General features: G+C 40.1%; 1 protein-coding gene across 1 annotated transcript in view; it reads left to right on the forward strand.

Moving 5' to 3' along the window:
* LOC138965589 (mucin-2-like) overlaps positions 1-23,279 on the forward strand; it is a 42,817-nt gene extending 19,538 nt beyond the window's left edge. The window contains exon 3 of the mRNA XM_070337772.1: positions 22,068-23,279. Within this exon, the coding sequence (XP_070193873.1) occupies positions 22,068-23,279 (1,212 nt within the window). The remainder of the gene's footprint in view (positions 1-22,067) is intronic.
* The last annotated feature ends 1,169 nt before the right edge of the window (positions 23,280-24,448 follow it).

Here is a 24,448-nt window from a genome sequence, read left to right on the forward strand (position 1 = left end):
CCCTCTTCTTCATTGTACAGACTCACTGTGCCATAAATAACCTTGATAACAGTCTGTGTATAGTGTAGAGCCCACCCTCAGGCTACATATATGCATACTATAAGAGGCAATTAACTATTGCCAAACTACTAGTACTAATGAACAAAAAAATAATGTGACAGAAATAGCTTGGCGTTCCTTGCTGTCCTGTACTGGTCACTTATCATCAGTGCTAATGACAGAAATTCTGTCATCAAAACACGCAACTTTGTGTCTCTTTCCATAGTTGGAATTATGCGAAAGACAAGTTTTGAAACTCGTGCTCTGTTTGGGAAAAATGGAAAAGGCCTCATCCTAAACACCGACCCTAATACCAAAACCCTAACACTAACACATACATGCACACACTGCACGCGCGTACAAACACACTCTCGCGCTTGCACACATACACACACGCCCTTGTGCGTGTACACACACACACACTCACATACAAACACACACACACACACATACACACACACACACACACACAAACTCTCACACACACACACACACCCCACACACACACCCCCGCACACTCACACACATTCACACACACACTCATACACACACACACACACACACACACACACATGCACACACACACACACACAGACACATCAACCCACGACCCCCCCCCCCCGCCGACCCCCCCCCCCCCCCCCCCCACACACGCACACAGACTAATGACACAGACAACTTTTCGAGAGAATATATACACAACGATACAGAGTGTTAACCTCTGTATGATTCCTAACAACCATTGTCATAGACTTCATACATTCCTGCAGGCATTTACCGTCGTGACAAAAACCGGACAAATAACTGACCCGAAACTATGATAGGAAAAATCTCACACCAAAGCATTCAAAAGATCTACATAATTATCCAAACTCCGAGGGAACATGTCTCTTAGAGAGAAAATGCAGTCCCACGACTTAGTACATTTCTACAGAGCGTTCACCATTGCAAAAGCCAAAGCTTACAAAATAAAACTCCTAAATCATTCAAACAGCTCAAAACCCGCAAATTACCAGCTCCCCCCCCCCCCTCCTTCCCGCCCTCACCGTTCTAAAAAAAGGGGGGGGGGGGGGGGGGGGAGGATGAATAGTCTGTTGCTCTATTGCGTTTTGGAGTAAACATTCGACCCAAAGAGAATGTCAAACAAATACACACACACATGTCGCAGGCTTGGGCTCACGAAACGAACTAGTGCCAACATCCGCGGTCTCACAAGACTTTATTACGACTAAAATTGTTTGCATTATCACGGCTTCGGCTTCACGGTCAGTTAGAATTGAGCAAGAAAGCACGGCGGAGGTGCTCAAAACTTTTCAGCTTCAAAGAAAAAACACAAAGTACACAAACATAAACAACAATGTTGTTCTATGGAACTGACAACAGGGAAACAAAACATCCCGTATTCATCAGGGGGGGGGGGGGGGTTGTGGCAAGATCCCTGCAATAGGAATTTAAAGAATAACTGAGGAAAAATAATCGCGCACGGTCATAATTCTTCCCCTTTAGACCCCCTAAAAAAAATTAAAAAAATAGCACTTACCAAATTCAGAACCACAACACTCCAAGACAGTCCAATCCAGCACAACCCCTGTACCTCCGTTCTGGAACCACAGATCACATTTTGGAACAACTTTGTCCAAGAGTTTGGCGGTCACCACTTATTATTCCACGTTTGGCCACTGCCACTGCTCCACGCTTCGAGTCCGTCTCAATCAGTCTCTCTCTTTCTCTCCCTCTCTCTCTACAGCTTACTCCACCGAACGCTCACCAATGCGCGTTGTTTGCTGTTTGGTCATGATCGCTTGCTTCTAGTGTGTGTGTGTGTTGCTGCTGTCAGCTGCATGTCGTGATATTTGGGTGTTTGGTTTTAATGTCCTCCGATGTTGAAGAAAGTCTGTTTTATATTGGTGAGTACAGAATTAGTTTTGTTTTTCAACAGTCACATTTTGTTGTTTTAAGAAATTCTGTTATATATTTTCTGACATTTTCGGGGGGTAAAAGCAGGTGCGCAAGCATGTATGCTTTTTGTAACTGCAGCATGAAAGGCACACCCCTTTCCGGGTAAACAGTTCGGCTCAGTCACCGTCTCACATCTGGTCAGGCTTTTACATCGGACAAGACCCTCCCTCCACTTGGTCACATACCAAAAATCAACACCCTGACTGCTTGCTGTGGTGAGTTGCAGTTATTAGAAATGCCCCGAAGTGGCTTTTGCAACATTAATTCATAAACAAATCCGACTGTGCACAGGCAGTATTCAGGCTGTTCATTTTTGGTATGTGACCAAATGGAGGGATGGTTTTTTTTCCATGTACAAGTCTGTCAAAATCACGGACGGTGAGCAGAAATGTGTACACGGTATAGAGGCGTGACTAAGACAAACTCCCATGGTACTCTGCGCAATAAAATGTCCTCTATTCTGTATTATGTATGAGCAAAGAGGTTAGTCAGGACTAGGAACAACGTTTTTGCTTTTGGTCAGATTCTAGATTGCTTGTCACAAGTGTGATACAGGCCAAATTTTTTTTTTTAAATCGCAAAATCCGACTGCACAAATGTCGATAAATATGATACGCTCCCAGCCTCGTTATGAGACCAAGTGGTAATTACTAATTATATTATGTTTTCCAAGAGTTAAGAGTTATATCATGTTGGCTCTAGCTTCATCAGAAGTTTGTCTTTACTTAATTATGTCCTTGCAACAAAAAGAAACACTTTCGATTCGCTGTCAAACCCGACTCTTTTTTTTAAGTTCGCTCCATCGGGCTCCATCACGGCTTAGGCTTCAATACACGACCATTAACTCTAAGTTTTAAATGGAAGCCTGTCAATGTGTAAGTCACAACTTTGCAGCCTTGACGACAGGGGTATTGAGAGAGACAAGCGAATTTCCTGCTCAATACGCACACAGCATTCTTTCCACACAAAAACAATCTATTTTCAGCGAACACATTTCGGTAAGACTACATAAATGAATTTCCTGCTCAACCACACCACCACCACCATTCCATAAAGTGAATTTCCGACTCACTGTGCCACACACAACTTAGTTTGTCCCGGCCCAGCGGCGAGTCATCAGTGCGCGTGCGACGATGAAGAGTGGACTTATCGATCAGAGGTTTAGTTTCGTATCGCGCTTCATTCACACCATCAGTGAAGCGCTCCACATCTACAGCTGTCTACCGGCCCCTCCGTCTCTGCTGTGAATTTGGAGTCCTCGTCCTCGCCAGCGCCTCCAGACACTATAAACACTGTTGTTTTTAGGCGTTTATTCTGCTCTTCGTGCATTTATGGTTGTTCTTTTGAATGTAGCTTTATGGACAGTCATACGTTTTTGTTTTGAAATTAAGGTCTGTGAAGTCATACGGTTGAATTTAGAGTCCTCGTCTTCGCCCGGGCCTCCAGCCACTATTAACACTGTTGTTTTGATGTGTTGCACGTTGTCGCAGTCGCTGGTAGTTCTTTTGAGATTCAGCTCTGCACACAGTCATGTTTTGTTCTTTTGAAATTCAGCTCTGCACACAGTCATGCGTTGTTCTTTTGAAATTCAGCTCCGCAGTCAGCCATGCGTTGTTCTTTTGAAATTCAGTTCTATTCATTGTTTGTTCTTTTAAGACTGCGCTCTGTGTAGTCATACGTTCTTTTTTTGAAATCGATCTCTGCGCGCAGTCATATTTGGTTCTTTTGAAATTCTGCTCTACGCGCAGTGAGACCATGGTTCCCTCCAAATTCAGCTCTTCGCGCAATCATACGTTGTTCTCTGAAAACGTAGCTCTTCTTACAGTTGTAGGTTGTTCTTTTTAGATCCTGTCCTATAGACATTCATACGCGTACGTTGTTCTTTTGAAATTATGCTCTGCGGATTGTCATACGTTGTTCTTTTGAAATTCAGCTCATGCGTTGTTCGTATGACATTTAGATTTTCGCGCAGTCTTACATTAAAAGGCACAGTAAGCCTCCCGTAAACCATCACAGAGCTCCCCGAGCGTCTACATATAGTACAAGCATACTTCCATTTGAACGCTCACCGAACGGGAACATCCTGGCTGCTTTCTGTCGAGCGTGAGAAATGTTCAAAGAATTTATTTTCGTGGACTTGGTCCTCAACAGCAATGGCGCCTCGTTTTGGTGCTGGACGGCTGTTATGAATACCGAAATTCACGCCCGGACAGTAAGCCTCCCGTAAACCATCACAGATACTGTCAGGCTTTTACACACAGTACAAACACCCTTCCATTTGAACGCTCACCAAACGGGAACATCCAAGAGCGAGCAATTTTTAAAGAATTAATTTTGCAGATTGTCTCGAACACTTTTTGGACCCATCCTGAACTCAGGTCAAACATGAGTTACTTCCCTTCGGGTCTCATTCTATCGATGTAAACTGGCGATAGCCGTGAATCGATGATTATCAAAATGTTTTTGGACCGTGGTGCGTTTTTTGCGCTAGACCTAACTTTTAAAATCTAAATAATAAATTGACAGCTTGTTACACAAACATTCTTTAATCATAAAAGAATTCTTTTTTCATCAAGACAAGATCAGTACAATTCGAAGTTGTGAAAGTTTGAAAAAAGAAAAGCCCGGAAGCAGGGTCACGCAAGGGTCGTAGCAGTTTGTTTCGTGCATAAAAACGTGCTATTGTAAATAAGCTCACATCGAGTCGCATTCAAATGACTAACTGACGACTACATTGTGAAAAAGGGAAACTGGATCACACGGGTTCACGATGGCTCAGGGGTAAGATAAACCACGCAAAAATAAATTCTTTGAAAATTGTTCGCTCTTTACGGAGGGCACCTAGGATGTTCTTAATCGGTGAGTGTTTAAATGAAAGGGTGTTTGTACTGTGTGTAAAAGCCTGACAGTATCTGTGATGGTTTACGGGAGGCTTACTGTGCCTTTAATACATGTATCTCCTTTGGAATTCATCTCTGCTTGCAGTGGTCCCTAAAGCACGTGGTTTTTTTAATCACACGTGACATCAAGCCAAACCCACGTCATTTTGAACTCAAAGCCAGGACGTTCCCTACACAAGGCTTTGATAACGAACGGATAAGGGGCGGTAACTCCTTAGTCATATTACAGTTGAAAATTCAAAGCGGGTCGGCTTCACTCAATTTCTTGGCATCAGAGGCTTGACATAAATTAGGAAAACAAATGGTTGGACCTATCATGTACCACTCGTGCGTTTCGATTCATTCAAAGATGCACAGATTTTCGTTGTTGATACAAAGGGACTTGACGCTCACTTTCTGCACGCTGAGAACGCCACTTCCTACAGTGACGCTGAGAACGTTGAAAAATACCATCAAAATATTAATTCTGCCCTACAGCGTTTTAGTTGGTCCATGATAGGTCCAACCATTTGTTTTCCTAATTTATGTCAACTGAGCCTCTGATGCCAAGAAATTGAGTGAAGCCGACCCGCTTTGAATTTTCAACTGTAATATGACTAAGGAGTTACGCCCCTTATCCGTTCGTTATCAAAGCCTTGTGTAGGGAACGTCCTGGCTTTGAGTTCAAAATGAACCCACGTGACCTCAACCAAAACATATTGGCAGCGAAGACTGCAGGCCATCGGTTATTGCCGCAACGACGATGTGCAGCGATTTATGGCTCCGAGAGAAAGGGAGAATGTACGTTCTGGCTCACCGATTCCGACAGACCCTAAATATTAACGCAAAATAGGCTTCTGGACTAAACTTTTACTAAAATGAAACATGCGACAAAATCAGAAAAATACTGCATAAATCCATACAAAAAAAATATAGTAAAGTAAGGTTGTTTTGAACCAATGCCGGGTCTGTCGGAATCAGTAACCCAGAACGTACATTCCCCCTTTCTCTGATACAACGCTAAATTTAGTTTCCATTGAAATATTAATCCAATCTGCCCGTCGTAGCCAAGCCCAAGACTACCGTATTGATCTGGTAAAAACAAACAGCCAGCCTGCCGCAAGCTAGTCTTCTATATTCCTCCAATGGCAAGACAAGATTAAATCATGTGATAGCAACAGTTACGTCACGTCCACCCTAATGTTTTGTTGTGGCTAGCAACGGGGCTGGGATATCTTGTCATATTACTTTGGTGGTTGTGCTGTTCAGACTTGTTGGAAGCGGTGGCAGTTTTCTGTGAGAGAAGTGTTTGAATTTGTGTTTCTGTTGATTAATCTCATGTCTCAAGACAGTATTTCTTCACAAGAATTAGCTCAGGAAATTAGTGAAGCGCAAGCAGCTAACCAAAAACTGTTAGATTCAGAAAGTATGGCTTTTGAGCAAGCTCAGGAAATTCCTCTTCCACCACCAACACCATCAGAATTTTGGACAGAAGAAGAGAAGAAAACTTTGTTAGAGAATCGGAAGTATTTTGAAGAAATGGTGCAAATTGTAGATAAAGCTGTAAAAGAAGGGCCGATAGAATTACCTAAAAAGCCGAAAAGAAAGATTGAGCAGTTGTTCAAAGAAAAAACAGGAGTAAAGAAAAGCAGAAATGATCTCACAACTCCACAGGCATTACACAATTATCTGATTTCTAATCAAGCTGATATAAAAACAACGATTTCCAGAGAAGCTTTTTCTGAGAAATTATTTGAAAACCCATCAAATGAAGACGAAATGGTAGAAAGATTAAACAAAGGAGTGAGAAATTTAGCTAGACAAGATGCACAGACTATGATGATTTACATTCAGTTTGGCAACTTTTTAATTCTGTGTAAAAACTGGCAGGAGAAGGAGAGGAAAGAAGGGAGAATAACAGAAACTTGGGCTGACTGGTTGAAAGCAAAAACAGGCTATTCCGATGTTCATGCACGGAAATTACGAGCCGTTGCAGGTGTTCTTTATGGATATCCTGGATTTTTTGCTGTTGGTCTCCCCTTTCGTTTTATTTACAGCAAGCTAAATAACATTAAGAGCATGCTGCAAGTGCCAGAATTTGCTTCCATCTGGAAACAAGATCCTCATGTACCAGAAACAAGCCAGCTCCAACATTCTCAAGAATTCTAGGATTCTAAAAATAGTACCGTTCACGCGTGAACGGTAGGTCTTGCTGGTAAACCGGCGGCTTGGGTCACTCTGTTTCAACGCTTCGCTTCACTACGCTTCACTACGCTTCACTACGCTTCAATATTTAGGCTGCCTTTTCAGGCGGCCACCGAGTGCACTTTATGCAAATGACTTGTTTATTGAATCAAGCTTTGACAAGTGTACTTGGTGGCTGCTTTGAAACTCAACAAAGCCTTCTCCCCTTTCACAAACACTCCCCTTTCACAAGCAACGTCCTTTTCCCCGCTGCAGTCAAAACAAAGCTGTCATAGCGGGTTTTCCCGATTGACAAAAATTCTTATTACACACTCAGACTATTTGGAGTCGCGTTTGTCCTCCAGTGGCCAATTGCATAAGAATATTCTGGTGATGAATAAACGCGCTTTGTGTCATTAGCATCTAAAGATTTCTTGTTTACAATAGTTGTGTTGATCTGATGAAGCGCGGAACTGATCTTAGGGTTGTCATGGTGAAACACTCGCTTCTGAAACAGTGCTTCCTTGTAGTTATCATGCGATATGCTCGACTTTACAACCTGTTTGCTTACACCCTTTGCTTTTTTAACCACCCCTTTCTCACTTGCAACACTGTACATCTTTGCACGCAATCCAACATACTCCTTAATTATCTTCCCATTCATTTCATCTTTCATCTTTCCAATAACCTTCTTGTTAACATTTGAGTGCAATGGTGATTCTTTAGGGTAGTCGCAAGTGTCATAAAAAGAATCTTTTCCTTTTACTGCAGGACTTTCAGCTTCTAGATCTTTGTAAATGTCATCCGCTGGAATGTCAAGTAAGAATGAATCTGTGTCTGTGTAAAGTACTCTCGATTTGGGATATCTTGGTTTCAAATAATCATACAAAAACTCAAGCATCAACAGTTTTGACAACTCTAGCACAGTAAAGCCTATGAATACTGGTTTGTCAAGCTTGACTACAAGTTTTTTCATTAAGATACCATACAGCTGTTCATGAAAGTATTTAAAGTCTTGATACTGTGGTTTGGATGTCAGCTTGATGGCCTCATTTTCTCTTGTAACAAGTCTAACATCCTTTCTCTTGTGTGGGTTTTCCATTGTCTTACCAAAGCAACTGTTGTTCATCAGTTTAAAAAAGTCTTTCTCTGATGCATCAGCGGCTTTGGTTCTCAGTTCTGTGTTTTTCATGATGTAAGGTTTCATAAACTGTTCTTGATCAAATAAAATTATACGATGAACAGCCTTCAAAATCAATCCATGTCTAATGTAAAACTGTAACAGTCTGTAGTGACACACATACTTCTTTTTGTGAAACAGATTGGGCACCAGCTTTGAAGGTTCTCTTGGGTTTACTTTTAACCTCTCAGCCGCTAAAGGATAATCATTATGTAGATCATGAAGTGATAGTGGATAGTCTAAGTCAACTTCTAGTATCCATCCCTTTCGACTGTCTGGGCCTGCTTTTAATATTGTCAGCACAACACATTGTGAAAATGGTCCTGAATAGATCTTAAAGTTCCGAAGTGGAAGCGTCTGACACATTGCCCAACCATACAAATTGTTTGCATCTAGATACATGATGTAATTAGAAGGTTTCATAGGATCAAAGTCGTCCAAGTATTTGTTGTTGGCTTTGCAGTAATTGTGTGAAGCCATACTGATTCCTCCACGTAGTCCATTTTCAATCATCTGAAGTGTAGGTAGATCTGATAGCAAGTCAATCTTTACTCCTGTAAATCTAAGAAATGCATCCCAGCTCATGCCTGGTGCAGATATGTAATGTGAAGGATCTAGATTGTAGTGCTTCATACATGTTCTTCTGTAATTCTCAAATATATCTGCAAGTAAACAAACATCAGCCAACAAATATTGATCATGATAATCACCCATTGTATTACATCCTAATTTATTCCATGCAGTCTTAGCGTGTTCATAGTCTTCGTCACTTATACCTTTACCCTTCAGCCGTGAGAAGTAAGCATCCTTTGGTGGTAACTCATCTTCATCAAACCTCTCCCACGAATCCATGTATTCATATGGATAGACTCCCTTTCTAACTAAGTCACTGTCAAAGTACTTACATGTGATTGGGAAAGCAGTTAGTGATGAAGATAAAGACTCAAGTGTTCCCATCAGATGTTGAGCAGAATCGTAGAAGTGTAAACTATTCAGAGTAAAGGCCATGTACTTTTCTGAAGACTGCGCAATGCATCTTGCTTTGTATTCATCAGTTACTGCCTGCATGATCAGATGTGAATCATAACCGCGCAAGTTATGGAAGAAGATTGGAAGCTTCCAAGTCTTAGGATCAAACTTTAATTGTAGATTACATTTGCTGTGTGCTGCTCCTCGGAACTGCCCACTTACATGATCATGATCTCTTACTATTGGATTGTCTGTGTTTGGTGTTAGACTTTGTTCGCATATCCAACACTGTGTGGTAGAGTTAAACTGTTCTTGGTCTTCAGGTTTCATAACAATGTCTGAAAGATTCAGTTGTTTGGAGCAGTCATTTCGCACTTGGTTCATTTGCTGTAAGAAGTTCTTTGCTGCATTAGGTCCTCTGTACAATTGCGGTTTAGAATGTTTACCATCTGAACTAACAACAATAAATGCATATGAACAGACTTGATGATTACTTAGAGTTACTGTTTTAGGTAGGTCTTTTGGTAAAGGTCCTTCATATGGCACAATGATAGATTCAAAGTCAGCATAAACAACATAAGGACTTTTCTGTAGTTTGCATACATTCTTAAAATACACTTTGCTGTCTGGCGGTGGTGTTGTTAACTTCACAACCGCATCATCAACGCTCTTACAATGTTGCTTGTGTATAAGTGCTGCATGAATTGATGGAATACGCAAGAGACATCGCCTACAAAAGTCTTGTTTACTATTGTGATTGCTTGTGCTCGCCATCAGTCTACTCATTGTACGAATCAAAGTGTAATGATATTTTACACCATCAGTCATTAGTAACATGTCAACATGGTTAGTATCACAATCACCAATCGTTGGTGAGTTCTTTGATATTCTGACTGGTTTCAGTTCATCTTCCTCATCCCACGTGTAAACATTTACGGTGATGGGTTTGTTTTGCTGTTCAAATTTGTCAATGCTTGTAATGCTGACAGGAAATTCAATACCAGTAAAGTTTAGTTTATTTCTGTATGCATGATAGTTAGACACTCTTTCTGCATTTTTCTTTACACTGTACAGTCTTGCCAGAACACACCACATAAAACATTTGTCATCATCATTCTTTATGTTCAGCACAGCACGTTTTTTGACAAGAGCAGGAGGTAAAGGTATGTAACTTCTACCTCTGATGGGGGCAAATTTACTTAGCTTCAATTCTATTTTTAGAATTTCACCTTCTGACCATCCGGATCCTTTCATCTTTGCATCCTCTGCAGCTTGCTCAAACCGTTTCATCATTTCATCTGCCCAGTTTCCATTCAATTCTGCCATAGAATTAAGTGCTAGTTGTCTGGTTGAAACATGAACTTCTAGCACCTCATCACTGACTGTTTTGTATTTTATTAAACTGACTATCTGCACTTTTACTGGAGGTTCAATCAACAAATTGTTTGGAATTTGTTCAATGGCGTCTTGCACACTGGACTGCACATTTTGAGGATCCGTTACTTGTAATTCAACGGTGTCAAATACTGTCGATAAAGATTCTAATACAGAGTCTTCCATCGCTGTGAGTTTGATTTTATAACTCAAAATAAAAATATAAATTAAAAAAAAATGAAGTTGCTTAGAATTCTTTCTCAGAGCTTCCATTTTTGTTAACACTATAAAATCTGAAATAAAAAATCATTTAACATTTGTACCACGTGGAACTAATTGTAATTCCTCTTTTACAAAGGCTCTTTGCGGTGCTGGTTCTCTCAAGTAATATATAGGTGGATTTGTCTCTACTACTCTCTTGATTTCATGAATGTCAATACTCCAGATTGGATCCGTTGCACGCTTCCTGCTGTCACCCTCAGCTTCACCGGGTGCATATAAATATCTGACTTTCTGATTGAAAGGTAGTAATGCCACTGGTGTTGTTGACTTTGGAGCAACAGGTATTGTTTTCTGTTTGATTGCATCAACTGGTCTTAACCCTGTAGCTTTAAATACCTCCAGATTCATTGCTCTAAGTACTGATGGTAATCTTTTGACCCATTCAGTGTTACGCAATTTACTTTCTGTGTCCAAAAATTCCTGATGGTACTGATATGAAAACAGTTTTTCTGCCAACTGTTTGTTAAAGCTCTCAACAATAGCCTGTGACCTGTGGTTTCCTGGAATACCTCTCTTCACTGTAACATGATGTTTTAACAGAAGCTGGTTGACAGCTCCTTTAAACTCCTTACCATCATCGCACTGAATCATTCTGGGATACTTTAGTGGTCCACGTCTGTAAATTTCTTGCAGGGCAACAGCTGTAGCTATAGCACTTTTCTCTGTCAACGGTTCAGCATCTTTGTATCTTGTTGCAACATCAACTACAGTCAGTGCATACTTATATTTCTTCCTTCTGACTGTGTCATGCGGTAAATACAGCAGGTCTATTTGATGAGTGTCATTCGGTTTAATGTTAACAAAGTGTGGTCGTGTAATTTTTCTTGGTGCAGGTAAATAGATCTGCCAAACTGCCTGCTTTGACAACCATTTCTTTGCTATATCTTGAGAAACACCTGCTGCGTCACTGAGCTTGTCAATAGCAGTTCTTCCTTTCCAGTATCCTTTTGGGGAATAATATATTTTAGATAACAAAGCATCACTCATGGTTTTTTAAATGACAGAATATTAAGATTTGACAGCACGCGCAATAAAGTAAACAACAGCCATACCAATAACAATGAAAACAATCTCCCCCATTTTCTGCTCTTCTGAAGGCTGATAAAAGTCACCCAGTTTTGGAGGAGCACTTGTCTTCATTTTCTTTCCAGTTACAAGATAGTATTCTTGAATGGCTGCATCAACATTGGCAAAGGTTTTGTTTGCATGTCCTTGCTGCCTGAGTTTATCATTCATAAAGTCTAACTGCGCAATTCGTTTCTTCTCGTATTCATCCTGTGCTTTCGCCAGTTGTTCCATGGCTTTGTTGTGCCTTTCCCTCTCTTCACCATTTTGCAGTTTAGAAAACAAATAGTTGCTGCCAGAAAATGCAAGCGCATTTACAATCGCACCTCCCACCATCATAACCAAGCTAGCCATTTTATTGTCTTACATGTTTATATTTTCTGGAATAATTCCTTGCTTCACCAGGAAGTCTTTTGTTGCAAAGGAAGCTGTCACAACACCAATTAGTTTAGCACCGTCTTCGAAGTCTAACTTTCCCAAGTCGGCTGGTTTCATTCTGAGGAGACTTTTACCCAGCATTGTGTAACCTACACTCAAGCCTCCAATCACTGCAGCGTGATAAACTAGATTAACTATTGTCTTTTCAGAACTCATTTTTATGTTATCAAAATTAAAATATTAAAATTATTCCATATGAAATGAATCCACTGCAGGTACTACTGTGGGCTTTGTTATTGTTTGTACTGCTTTGTTTGTTGGTTTTGGTGTTTCTGATTTTGGTGTTTCTGATTTTGGTTTTTCTGACACTTTATATTTGCCTTGCCAAAGTTTGTAAAGCAAGTATCCACCTCCTCCAACAACAGCTGCTACAGCTACTTTTCTGTATGATAGAAATGAAGATTTTAATTCTTGATCAGTTTGTGTGACCTTAGTCACTTCAGGAATGTTTGGTGTCTGCTCAACTTCAGACATAATGTTCTGCTTTGCCTTTTGATTTAACTTTTTTTGTCTGTTCCATTCGGCTAGTTTTTTTCCTGCTTCTACTCTACCAGGTTTCTTTGTCACTGTGTTCACTTCTGGTATTTTCGTCTGCTCCACTGTCTGCTTCAACTGATCTGTCATCTTTTTTATTCTGAAAATTAATGTGTTTGAAAGTAATTAATCCAGCAACAAATGGTACTAATAAAGCACCAAATCGATAATACAGGCCACAGGCAAGAGATTCGAGGGACTTGGAAACAACAGGGTCATGAGTTAGATCATGTGTTAAGTCTTCCTCCGAGTCGAGAGGTGTAAAATGTCCAAAAATCTTTGTGTACAAACCTATAACAGTCTGTCCAATACTTCTAACCATCTTAGAACCAAGCACTGATTCATACCGTCCATGATACTTTTCTATATCTTCTGAGGAAAGATGTTGTACTTCTTCCACAGTTAACTGCTGCCCAAGGTAGTGTTTTGTTTTTCCACAAACAGCAAGTGAATACAATCTTTCTTTTTTATCAGGTATAGTCCTACTGTCACAGATTTCAATATCTGTAGCAGTCTGCATCAGCAATTCATCACAGTTCATTTTATTTTGATGCAGAATAAAATAAAAATCTAGTAATTAAACTTGAGTAAGAACTTGGGTAGGAACTTAACAAGAACTTAGGTAGGAACTTGAGTAAGAACTTAGGTAGGAACTTAACAAGAACTTGAGTAAAAACTTAACAAGAACTTAGTAAGAACTTGACAAGAACTTAGGTAGGAACTTGAGTAAGAACTTAGGTAGGAACTTAACAAGAACTTAACAAGAACTTGAGTAAGAACTTAGTAAGAACTTGAGTAAGAACTTGACAAGAACTTGAGTAAGAAATTGACAAGAACTTGGTAAGAACTTGAGTAAGAACTTGAGTAAGAACTTAGCAAGGATTTCTACAAACATACATACTGAACTGGTTGATCAGTTTTTAAAACCAGTTTCGAGTGCTTAGAAGATTTCAGATTATTCTTTATTCTTTCTCTCTCCTGTTTGTTTTCAATGACATCATTTTCTCGAAGACACTCTTCAAAACTGTCACGGTCCTTTGAATAGAACAATGTTATTGTTTTGAGTTGCTCTCTAAAGTCTTTCAGAACTGCATTGTATTTTTGTGTTAATATCCAAACTGATATTAATGCATGTCGTCCACTGAATGCAAGCTTTGCTAGTGCACTTTTCTTTCTAACAATGTCACGTTCTGCTGCACAGTCATCAATAATAAACAGTGTGGGCGTGTTCTGAAAAAGATCGAAATAATGCTCCAAGCAAACATTTAGACGATCAGAAGGATTTACAATAAATATATTTTGATCAGACCATATGAATTTTCTCTCCTTGTATGTTCTGTTATGCTTTATGGTTGGACAGAATATGACTATGTGTTCAAAGTGATTTATGTAAACAGTCTGTAATAAATCCAAAACATATCTTGTTTTGCCGCAACCTGTTGCCCCACAAATCAAAGAACAGTGTGGATCTTTTGGAAGAAAATCTAGATACTTCATTTTAACACGTTCAATAAACAATATCCTGTAATCTGCTTTCAGAGATGTTTAACTGCGCATCTGACACAACAAACACGTAGATCTTAACTGATTTACTACTACTCCCTACTTCCTTTTCAATTTGTATTGTGATTCCTTCTGATCCGTTTTCAATTCGCCTTCCACTTCCATGCAGTTTGTTGTCGTCAGTTGTTCTGAGATCCAGCCATAACGCATATTTATTTGTCAAGAAATCTTCTACGCCAACACCGTGTAAATGTAGATCTTTAGCCACAAGATCAGATGTTGGGTCTTTCAATCTTCCTCCAGTAAAGTACTTTCTTGCTTCATCATAGTGTTGGTATGGCAGCATGCCAGATGCAAATATTTGGTTTGGCTGCCCTTCAATTGTGCAATATACTCTATTGATTAGTGGATTGTAAAACTTTTCTATTTGCCTTTCATATGAATCTTTTGGTTCCTCAAACAACATAAGTATTCCCTTCATTGACCTAGCTGGTGTATTCAAGTTAATGTTCCAGATTGGATCAGCCTGGCTTTTTGAAAGTGTACTGTGATTCAACACTCTTTCATAATAGATAGGCAGCTTAGAACTGTACTGATTTTCTATAAGTCTAGCCAGTTCAGGATGGTTTACAACATCAAACTCTAAAGAAATTCCAGACACCTTATACTTTGCTTCCGGGTCTTGTGAAAGCATAACACGATCATAACTATTGAAAGTCAGGTCGTATGACAGCCTGTCGCGCAATGCTCCTTGATAGAAGGGAGGATGTGAATTTATGAGTTCAAAGTCAAGTGGAATACAAAATTTGTTTCCAAAAGCAACATTGACAGCGTTATCTTTTTTGTTATTGTCAGCTTTATCTCCTGCTCCTATTCTAACTTTTATCCCATTGTCTGACTGAATCCCTTGAAACACTCTGTTTTTCTTTTCATTGTCAGTCAACCAATTATCTGCGTAAACTAAAAATACATCTGCATTATTCAATGACATCACTTCCCGCCCTTCCAGTTTGACAGTAATCTTCCTCACAATTGCTCTTCCTACATTATAAGCCAAAGTCCTATTTGCATCTGAGCCAGATTCTAATTCTAATTTGAATGATAGTCTTACAGTGCCTGGTACAATAACATCGTTCTTACCTAGATTAGGAAACCTAACAGTAAGTATTTCATTCTGATCAATAGTAGAAGGATTATTTGTAACTATAACTGTTTGCCTTATTCCTTTTACCCCGAGAGGTTCTTTCAGCCTTCTGTAAGGATCAAGAACAGAACCGAACGATTGTGCCATCTTTTTTTATTTTCAAAATAAAAAATAAGTTACAAATGGCAGAAGGTGGATTTGAAGATTTATTTGAGCCAGCGGACGACATGAGCGAAGCAATCCCTTTGGTTCCCTACCATCATTCACTGCATTATGAGGTGGCACGACATGAACTTCTGGAAGGTAAAGTTAGAGATTTCTACAAAAGTTTAGGAGAAGAACCTGATGTTTTAGATCCAAACCAGTTCAAAATGGAAGCAAATCATTTATATACAACTAACGATAAAGGAGAAAAAGTCCAACTTACATATAAATCTAATCCTGCTAAGTTTCTATCAAAAGTTTCACTAAAACAAAAACTTACTGCTAATCGACTTAGGCAATTAGATATTGTGCCTAGCACACGGTCATCATCTTCCCATGTTGTTTCCTTACTTCAACAAGCAGAACTAGGACTACCAACTGCTACTCAAATAGAATCTGTTCCATTGCAAGATCTTAATAAACTTGCAGAAGAGGCTGATCAACTTATACAAGAGATAGAGACTTCTTTTTCTGAGGAAACTTCACTGAAGACTCCACATGAACTATTACCTATGAGAGAAATAGAAGCCCTTAATCAATCACTACAAACCATCAGAGGTGAAATAGCAAATAATCTGTCAAAACTAGGTCAGCTGGATGAAGATATAAACAAAGAGAAACAAAAACTTGCTGATGCTGATGATTTGAACCTAGAACAAGAAGTAAAAAACAGAATTTCTAAGCGTTTAAAAGATTTGCAGGAGGAGAAAGCCATAAGGTTAGAAGTTCTAAGTAACAATAGAGAACAACTGAGAACACAGGTCAGCAGAATAAAAAATACAATTCAAAGAATCCTTTACGAAGACACAACTCTTGCTGAAAGAATTAGAACGCTTTTCAGAGAGCAGGGAATCACAATAGCTAGTATACTAACTGCGTTAGGATTTGCAATAAGCACATTAGTGTTAACACTCACAGGTGGCACTGTCACACCTCCACCTCCACCTTCACCTTCATCTCCATCTGATCCGGGATGGGTAAAGAAACAACTCAAACACATTGCAGAACTATTAAAGAAACTAGCAGCAAAAGCTTTGGATGCACTTCCAGGAATCATTGGTTCAATTGTTAGCTGGCTGTTATCTTTTGCAGGTAAAGTTGTTGGTTTCATGGCTGAACATCTCTGGACTCTAATAGTTTTAATTGCAGGTGTTCTGCTAACGAGAATAAAGCAAAAGTAAGCCTACACCCACTCCACCAATTACTAGAGCAGTCTTCTGCGATTCATGATCATCACTAATACTAACAGCTTGATCATCACTAGTGACAGAATGATCTTCACCTGCAGCGTGATCTTCACTTGTCACGCTTTGTTTCTGTTCATTGTGATATGGCTGTAGCATCGTTCTGATTTCTGAATTCAGTTCTTCACCCTTTCCAAGCGGCTGGGTGTCACTAGCAATAATGATTTCATTGTTATAATTTGTTATTGTTCCAATCTGCAGCTGGAGATCAGAAGGTAACATGTAAAGGCCGTTACCAACAGCAAAGTCAACTTTTGATCTTGCATAACGGAGAGAGTCTTGATACCTTTTGATGCTGGAAGGCAGATCAACTGCAGAGTTTATGACATCTTCTAAATTTGATAACAACTGTTTCTGTGCACCAAACCCTGTGCTTGTTCTCATTATGTTTGATCGTGTCTGTGCCTGCGAGCCTAGCAAGCACCACGCATATGTTCGGATAGATTCATTGATCCTTTCAACACCTGATCCAGTGAAACCTTTGCCGGTGTCTAATATAAAAGTAGTCCATGCATTGTGGTGCTGTTGTTCTATTGATCCTAACTGTACCTGCACATTTGAAGAAAAAGATGTATGACCTGGCCAGTAATCAAAATTATACCTCCTGTGGACACCCCATAAATATAGTGTTCCCATGCCATGGTTTTTGTCTTGCTTTTGCCTAAAGTCGGTCTTAAAATCTATATTGAATTCATTGCAGAGACGCTCATACACTTTCATGTTTATCCTATTGTTGAATGGGTTCCAGCTCTTTTCATGCGGCATTGGTGCCTGAAGTTCAGACAAGATTCTCCTGCACTGATAGTAAACGTGAAATGTGTACACACACTTTGTCAGTAAGTTTGAATTATTCATGTGGTCTGCATAGGACACTCCACATCCTGTGGTTGCACAGAATATTGCAAAGTTTAACTGATTCTGATAGAACTGAATTGGGTGAGAGTTCCACATCTTTGGAACACTATCATTTTTGATTGGGGGATTTAGGTAAGAATGGAATGGGTCAGGCACTTTAACGCGAATGGATTCTGTTTCTGTTACAGCAAAGTCCAACTCATGGAAAGAAATAGTCTTTGGATTGTAATATGGTCCAGTTTTGTATTTAACGTCTTTGTTGAATTTATACTGACTCATTTTTGTTGTTGAATAAAAAATGTTTATCACACTAACAAATGTGAAGACTAGTGTGCCAGTTAAACTTGCAACCCCTATCAACAATCAAAATGGAGGAATGAAAGTTGCACTGCATGAAATTATGTACAAGGTTACTTGGTATAATATCAGTAAAAAAAAGGCTAACAACTGGGTTAGAATTAATGGTAAAACACATTCTGTAGAAGATGGTTACTATGACTTCTGCACTTTAGAGAAAGAATTGTTTGCTCCAGTAGGTATTACAGCGAGTTTAAATCATGCAAGTCTCATTGCTACTCTTACTATGCCCAAAACTAGAGAAGTAAACGTTGAGTTTCCAACCAAACTCCTTGATATGCTTGGAATTACAAATTTATACAAGGGAACACGTCCCATTGACATGGATGTTAACAGTGTACTGTTTGTTCACATGAGAGAGCTTAACACATCCTATAATCTGTTTAATGATCAGCGTTCTGATCTGCTTAGGATTCTTCCACCGAGTGATGCCTCTTTTTGTAAAATGCACGTGCCAACATTTAAGACACTTCAGTTCAAGGACTTGGAGGAAGGGTGTCATGAATTCCTACACATTGATCTGAAAAATCAAAGTGGACAACCAGTTGATTGTTTGTTTAACATTACATTGGAAATAGTTCCATAAAATATTGAGTATTAAAATGTCGAGTGGACCTACAATAGCTTATCCTGTTGCATGTTCAACTATAGAGTTGAAAGATTTAGCAGACGCTATCGACTTTGAGAGCAATGCTGAAGTTGGTGCAGTGTATGCATTCGAGTTTACAGACACTGGTCATTACAAGAGAAAGGAAATCGACGATGAAAAGAAACCAAGATTTCTCAAACTAGGTCAAATCCGTGATGTTAATGTACCTGATCCAATTGTCGATGACATATACTACATGTGGAAACATCAGAATAAAAAATGGGTACTTAGTCCTGTTATCAAAAAGATTGACTGGGAAATGAAGTTTGAATTTGTGAGTCCATACACTCTTGTTGGAAAAGACGACACATTCCGTAAGTCAATCAATGCTAAACCACTAATTGTTAGCCTTGTTCCTGCGTTTAACAGCAGGGGAGAAGTTGCAGTTAAACCTTTCCATAAGAACAACTATCTCATTCACAGAAAACAAAGTGTTGAAAAGGACGCTGACACCATTGTCGATTTTATACCCAAGCTTCCAATAGGGCAGAATGCAACTATGATATTTGATATAGTTGTCAGGAAAAGGGAAGAAACCACAAACACTGTTCTAATGAGAGGAATAAATCTCAACTGGAGACCATTAAATGTTGAAGAAGTCAGAGTATTTATTGCTGTTCAAAAGGATTCTAACACAATAAAAAAACAGACGTCAAACCAAAATGTTGTTGTTAACGCAGATATAAATAATTTAACAGAAATAAGAAGTATTAATCTTACTTATCTTGATTTGATTGCTTTCTACTATACAGATAAGGTGTTAAGCAATGAACAGCTTCAAAGCTTAGCAGAAACACTGGCCAGTGAGAATTAAGATAAATATTTTATATTTTGCATTAAAAAGATGACTAGCAGTGTGAAGCTTTATCCTAATATTGATGAAAGTGCAGCAGAAAGTCAACAATTCAGACTGGCACACATTAGTAATATACAAAAACAACTAGAAGATGAATTAGAAAAATATTCTCGCGCTAGACGTAAGTACTCAACAACTTACAACAGCCTTTCTAATGCCAGCACTGGTTCTACTATCCTTGCATCAGCTGCAGGTGTAACGGGAACAATTCTGTTAGCTACCGGAGTAGGGACTCCAGTTTCTCTAATCCTAGGTGGTGTCGCAGCAGCAGTTGGTGGTTTATCATTTATAGCATCAGCTATAATGAAAAAAATTGTGAAAAAGCTTGAAAAACACGAATCCATTTCCACTCTTGCATCATCAAAATTGTCTAGCCTAAAACTGTCTATCAGTAAAGCACTTGAAGATTCAAAAGTTTCTGACGAAGAATTCAAACAGATACAAACAGACTTTGATGACTACAAAAGTAAGAAAGCAAGTATTCAAACAAAAACACGAGCTGAATATAACAAGCCACTCGATATAGAAGATCTGAAAAAGCAGTTTTTAAAAAAGGGGATTCAAATAGGACGGGAAGAAAAAGTAAAAATAGAATCACTTGTAAAGAGTTAACTATTCGTTTAGACAGTCACATTGCATGTATCAGATATAATTCTAACAGTGAAAGAACATATGAAGTAAAGTTTGTAAATGAGAGAGCGTATTGAGCTTAAGAATGTTGTATAAGAGAAAGGGAGAATGTACGTTCTGGGTTACTGATTCCGACAGACCCGGCATTGGTTCAAAACAACCTTACTTTACTGTATTTTTTTTGTATGGATTTATGCAGTATTTTTCTGATTTTGTCGCATGTTTCATTTTAGTAAAAGTTTAGTCCAGAAGCCTATTTTGCGTTAATATTTAGGGTCTGTCGGAATCGGTGAGCCAGAACGTACATTCTCCCTTTCTCTCTCCGATGTGCATAACTTCACACGAAGCGGGTGTTATATTAAGCGCACACGGCATAACACACACATCAGTGTTAGTTGTTCGTCGCAATCGCACGTAAAAGCCGCAATCAGCATCGTGCACTTCCGCCACCCATTCTTGGGTGCTAACTCAGCCAAATCGCTTGAAGATCCTGACAGAGTAATCTCCGGAAACTTCTATTCAGCTGAACGTGACACCGCCCCTCTCCCCCCCCCCCCCCCATATTTACTCTATGTGTTGACCATTGTTCCTTTAAAACTATGCAGTTTTGCACAGTGCCATAGCAAAATTTCAATGTCTGCGCGTACTCGTCCCCCCCCCCCCCATTCGAATCACATAGTTCCTTTGAAATTCAGAAGCTAGAATGTCAATGTCTGAGATGTTTTCCCCTTATTTATTTGATGTGTTACACACTGCTCCTTCCAAATTCAGCTTTACGCAAAGCCATAATGTCAGCGTTGGGGTGTTCTCTTATTTTCACGGCCATTTAATGCGCGTTGTTTCTATAGAATTCGGCCCTGATAATGTTAGTGATAACTTGTTTTTTTTTTTTTTTTTTTTTTTTTTTTTGGGGGGGGGGGGGGGAGGCATGGGCAATCTTATTTCATATCCGTGGTGAAGTATTCAAGGTTCTGAAAAAAATAGAAGAAACGGGATGGATCAAGCTTGATTTATAAGCTGATCTTCACTTAAAGAAAGAGACAATTATAAAACTCGTCTTAAATCTTACGAAATCATTTTTGCATATATGCAACTGTAGCGCGTCCGCTACCTTTTCGTTTGCTTTTGTATTTCGGAGAGGTCATTGAATTCGTTTTACTGCAACGGATGAACACCAGGAGCTTAACAAGAAATCCATGTTGGAACTGCAAATTGCCAAATCAAGGGGTACTTCACGACGACAGGATTGCAATTGCTTTGCAAAGAATCTGGAGTCTGGCTGACAAAAGCTAAAGCAAGAAATATCGCCGTGGAAATTGACAAAGCACTGGCCCAAAAAATACGATATAGACAAATTGGGAATCGAAAAACATACAAGAGTGTAAAAACTGACACAGACACCGAAGACACAAGCCAGCAATTTGTTTGATTCCCTAAAGATAATGTTCACGCTCGGCTTCAACAAAGGTCCTCACAACATAGAACCCCAAAATAACGTTCGCCCCCCCCCCCCCCCCCCTCTCTCCTCCTTCCTATTCTTCTCCACTATGTCGCTTCCCCTACGTCGCCTCAATACCCCAACATGCTTCCGTCTTTCTTGTTACTCCATATTGATTTCACTGCAGTTGTAAGTCTCAACAGATGACTAAGACTGTATGGTACATAACAAATTAATGAGTCACTTTTGCCTTCTCATCAGGTTTCCCACCATCATATCAACAGCCGCCCCCCCCCCCCCCCCCCCACACCCTTCTCCGTCCCCTTCTCTCCCACTTATTCCTTCACCGTCAACTCCTCACCTTCACCGTCAACTCCTCATCTTCACCGTCAACTCCTCACCTTCACCGTCAACTCCTCATCTTCACCGTCAACTCCTCACCTTCACCGTCAACTCCTCATCTTCACCGTCAACTCCTCACCTTCACCGTCAACTCCTCATCTTCACCGTCAACTCCTCACCTTCACCGTCAACTCCTCACCTTCACCGTCAACTCCTCACCTTCACCGTCAACTCCTCACCTTCACCGTCAACTCCTCACCTTTACCGTCAACTCCTCACCTTTACCGTCAACTCCTCACCTTCACCGTCAACTCCTCACCTTCACCGTCAACTCCTCACCTTTACCGTCAACTCCTCACCTTTACCGTCAACTCCTCACCTTCACCGTCAACTCCTCACCTTTACCGTCAACTCCTCACCTTTACCGTCAACTCCTCACCTTCACCGTCAACTCCTCACCTTCACCGTCAACTCCTCATCTTCACCGTCAACTCCTCACCTTCACCGTCAACTTCTCACCTTCACCGTCAACTCCTCACATTTACCGTCAACTCCTCACCTTCACCGTCAACTCCTCACCTTCACCGTCAACTCCTCATCTTCACCGTCAACTCCTCACCTTCACCGTCAACTCCTCACCTTCACCGTCAACTCCTCATCTTCACCGTCAACTCCTCATCTTCACCGTCAACTCCTCACCTTCACCGTCAACTCCTCACCTTCACCGTCAACTCCTCATCTTCACCGTCAACTCCTCACCTTCACCGTCAACTCCTCACCTTCACCGTCAACTCCTCACATTTACCGTCAACTCCTCACATTTACCGTCAACTCCTCACCTTTACCGTCAACTCCTCACCTTCACCGTCAACTCCTCACCTTCACCGTCAACTCCTCATCTTCACCGTCAACTCCTCACCTTCACCGTCAACTTCTCACCTTCACCGTCAACTCCTCACATTTACCGTCAACTCCTCACCTTCACCGTCAACTCCTCATCTTCACCGTCAACTCCTCATCTTCACCGTCAACTCCTCACCTTCACCGTCAACTCCTCACATTTACCGTCAACTCCTCACATTTACCGTCAACTCCTCACCTTCACCGTCAACTCCTCATCTTCACCGTCAACTCCTCACCTTTACCGACCATGAAAGTAAATGTTATCAATGGAGCGATAGTTACAATGCAGAGTTGTGTTCGCATTGAACTCCAAAATCAATCCGGACGTTACCAACACTGTCTCGCCCTCCCTTCCTTCCCCTACCAACGTCCTTTCATTCATGCATTGAGCGATATCCGATACAGGGCCGTATAACTGTATAAAACTCCAAACTAACTTTTGACTCTAAAACGACATCATAATCTCCCCACCCCCAGCAAAGTAGTTTTGTCTGTGGACATCAAAGTATATCCAGCATACAACCGTTTCCGTAGGGAACTGTAAAATTACTCTGAACTCTAGCTTCACAACTATGCCCCCTCCCCTCCCCTCCCCTCCCCTCACCTAGTTTCTCTGCACTATCGTCTGAACCCCGATAAATCCCCCGAGCCCCGCTGGAGTAATTTTGATGAATAAAGGCCGAGATATTTGCGACTGAGGACTAAAACTGCATGATTTTTAACAACCCTTTTTTGCTAATATCCCCTTCCGCCCGCTCTTTTATCTGTCTCTTTTATTCTTTTTGCTCACCACCACGATACAAAATCGTTGTGTATCCCATTAGATGGAATGGTGAAATGTGTAGCTTTGAAGTGTTATACACAGCCCCCGCCGGCCTAGTATATAATTTTACCTAATATAAGTTTATGACAAACAGAAGCAGCAGATTCAATTATTTACTAGGTCAATGGTATTTCGCATTTTTTGTAAACACGGAAAGTGGTTTTGATATTTTGTCTTTGATTTTTGGGGAGGTTATTTTGTGTGCGCACTGAAAAAAGCGATCGCTTTGCGTGATTGAAAACTTTTACATTTTTCTTTTTCTTTCAAAGTACATTAAGTGCTTAAGGGCAGAAAAAGAAAACCTTTTAACATTGACGAACATGAGTAGACGATTCCCATGAATGTATTTAGATAGCGTGGTTTTGGATCATTTTTTTTGAGTAAATCATTGCAAGTGATTCTTAATTACCATACATTCAATATAGCTTAGAAGTCTCAAAGTCCAATTCGCGAGAAAACGTTTGCAATATGGCGTTTAGAACTGATCTGTTTTGTGTGTGTGTGTGTATGTGTGTGTGCGAGTGTGTGTGTGTGTGTGTGTGTGTGTGTGCGTGCGTGCGTGTGTGTGTGTGTGTGTGTCTGTGTCTGTGTGTCTGT

This window comes from Littorina saxatilis, linkage group LG4 (genome assembly GCF_037325665.1).
Source record: "Littorina saxatilis isolate snail1 linkage group LG4, US_GU_Lsax_2.0, whole genome shotgun sequence".
NCBI lineage: Eukaryota > Metazoa > Mollusca > Gastropoda > Littorinimorpha > Littorinidae > Littorina > Littorina saxatilis.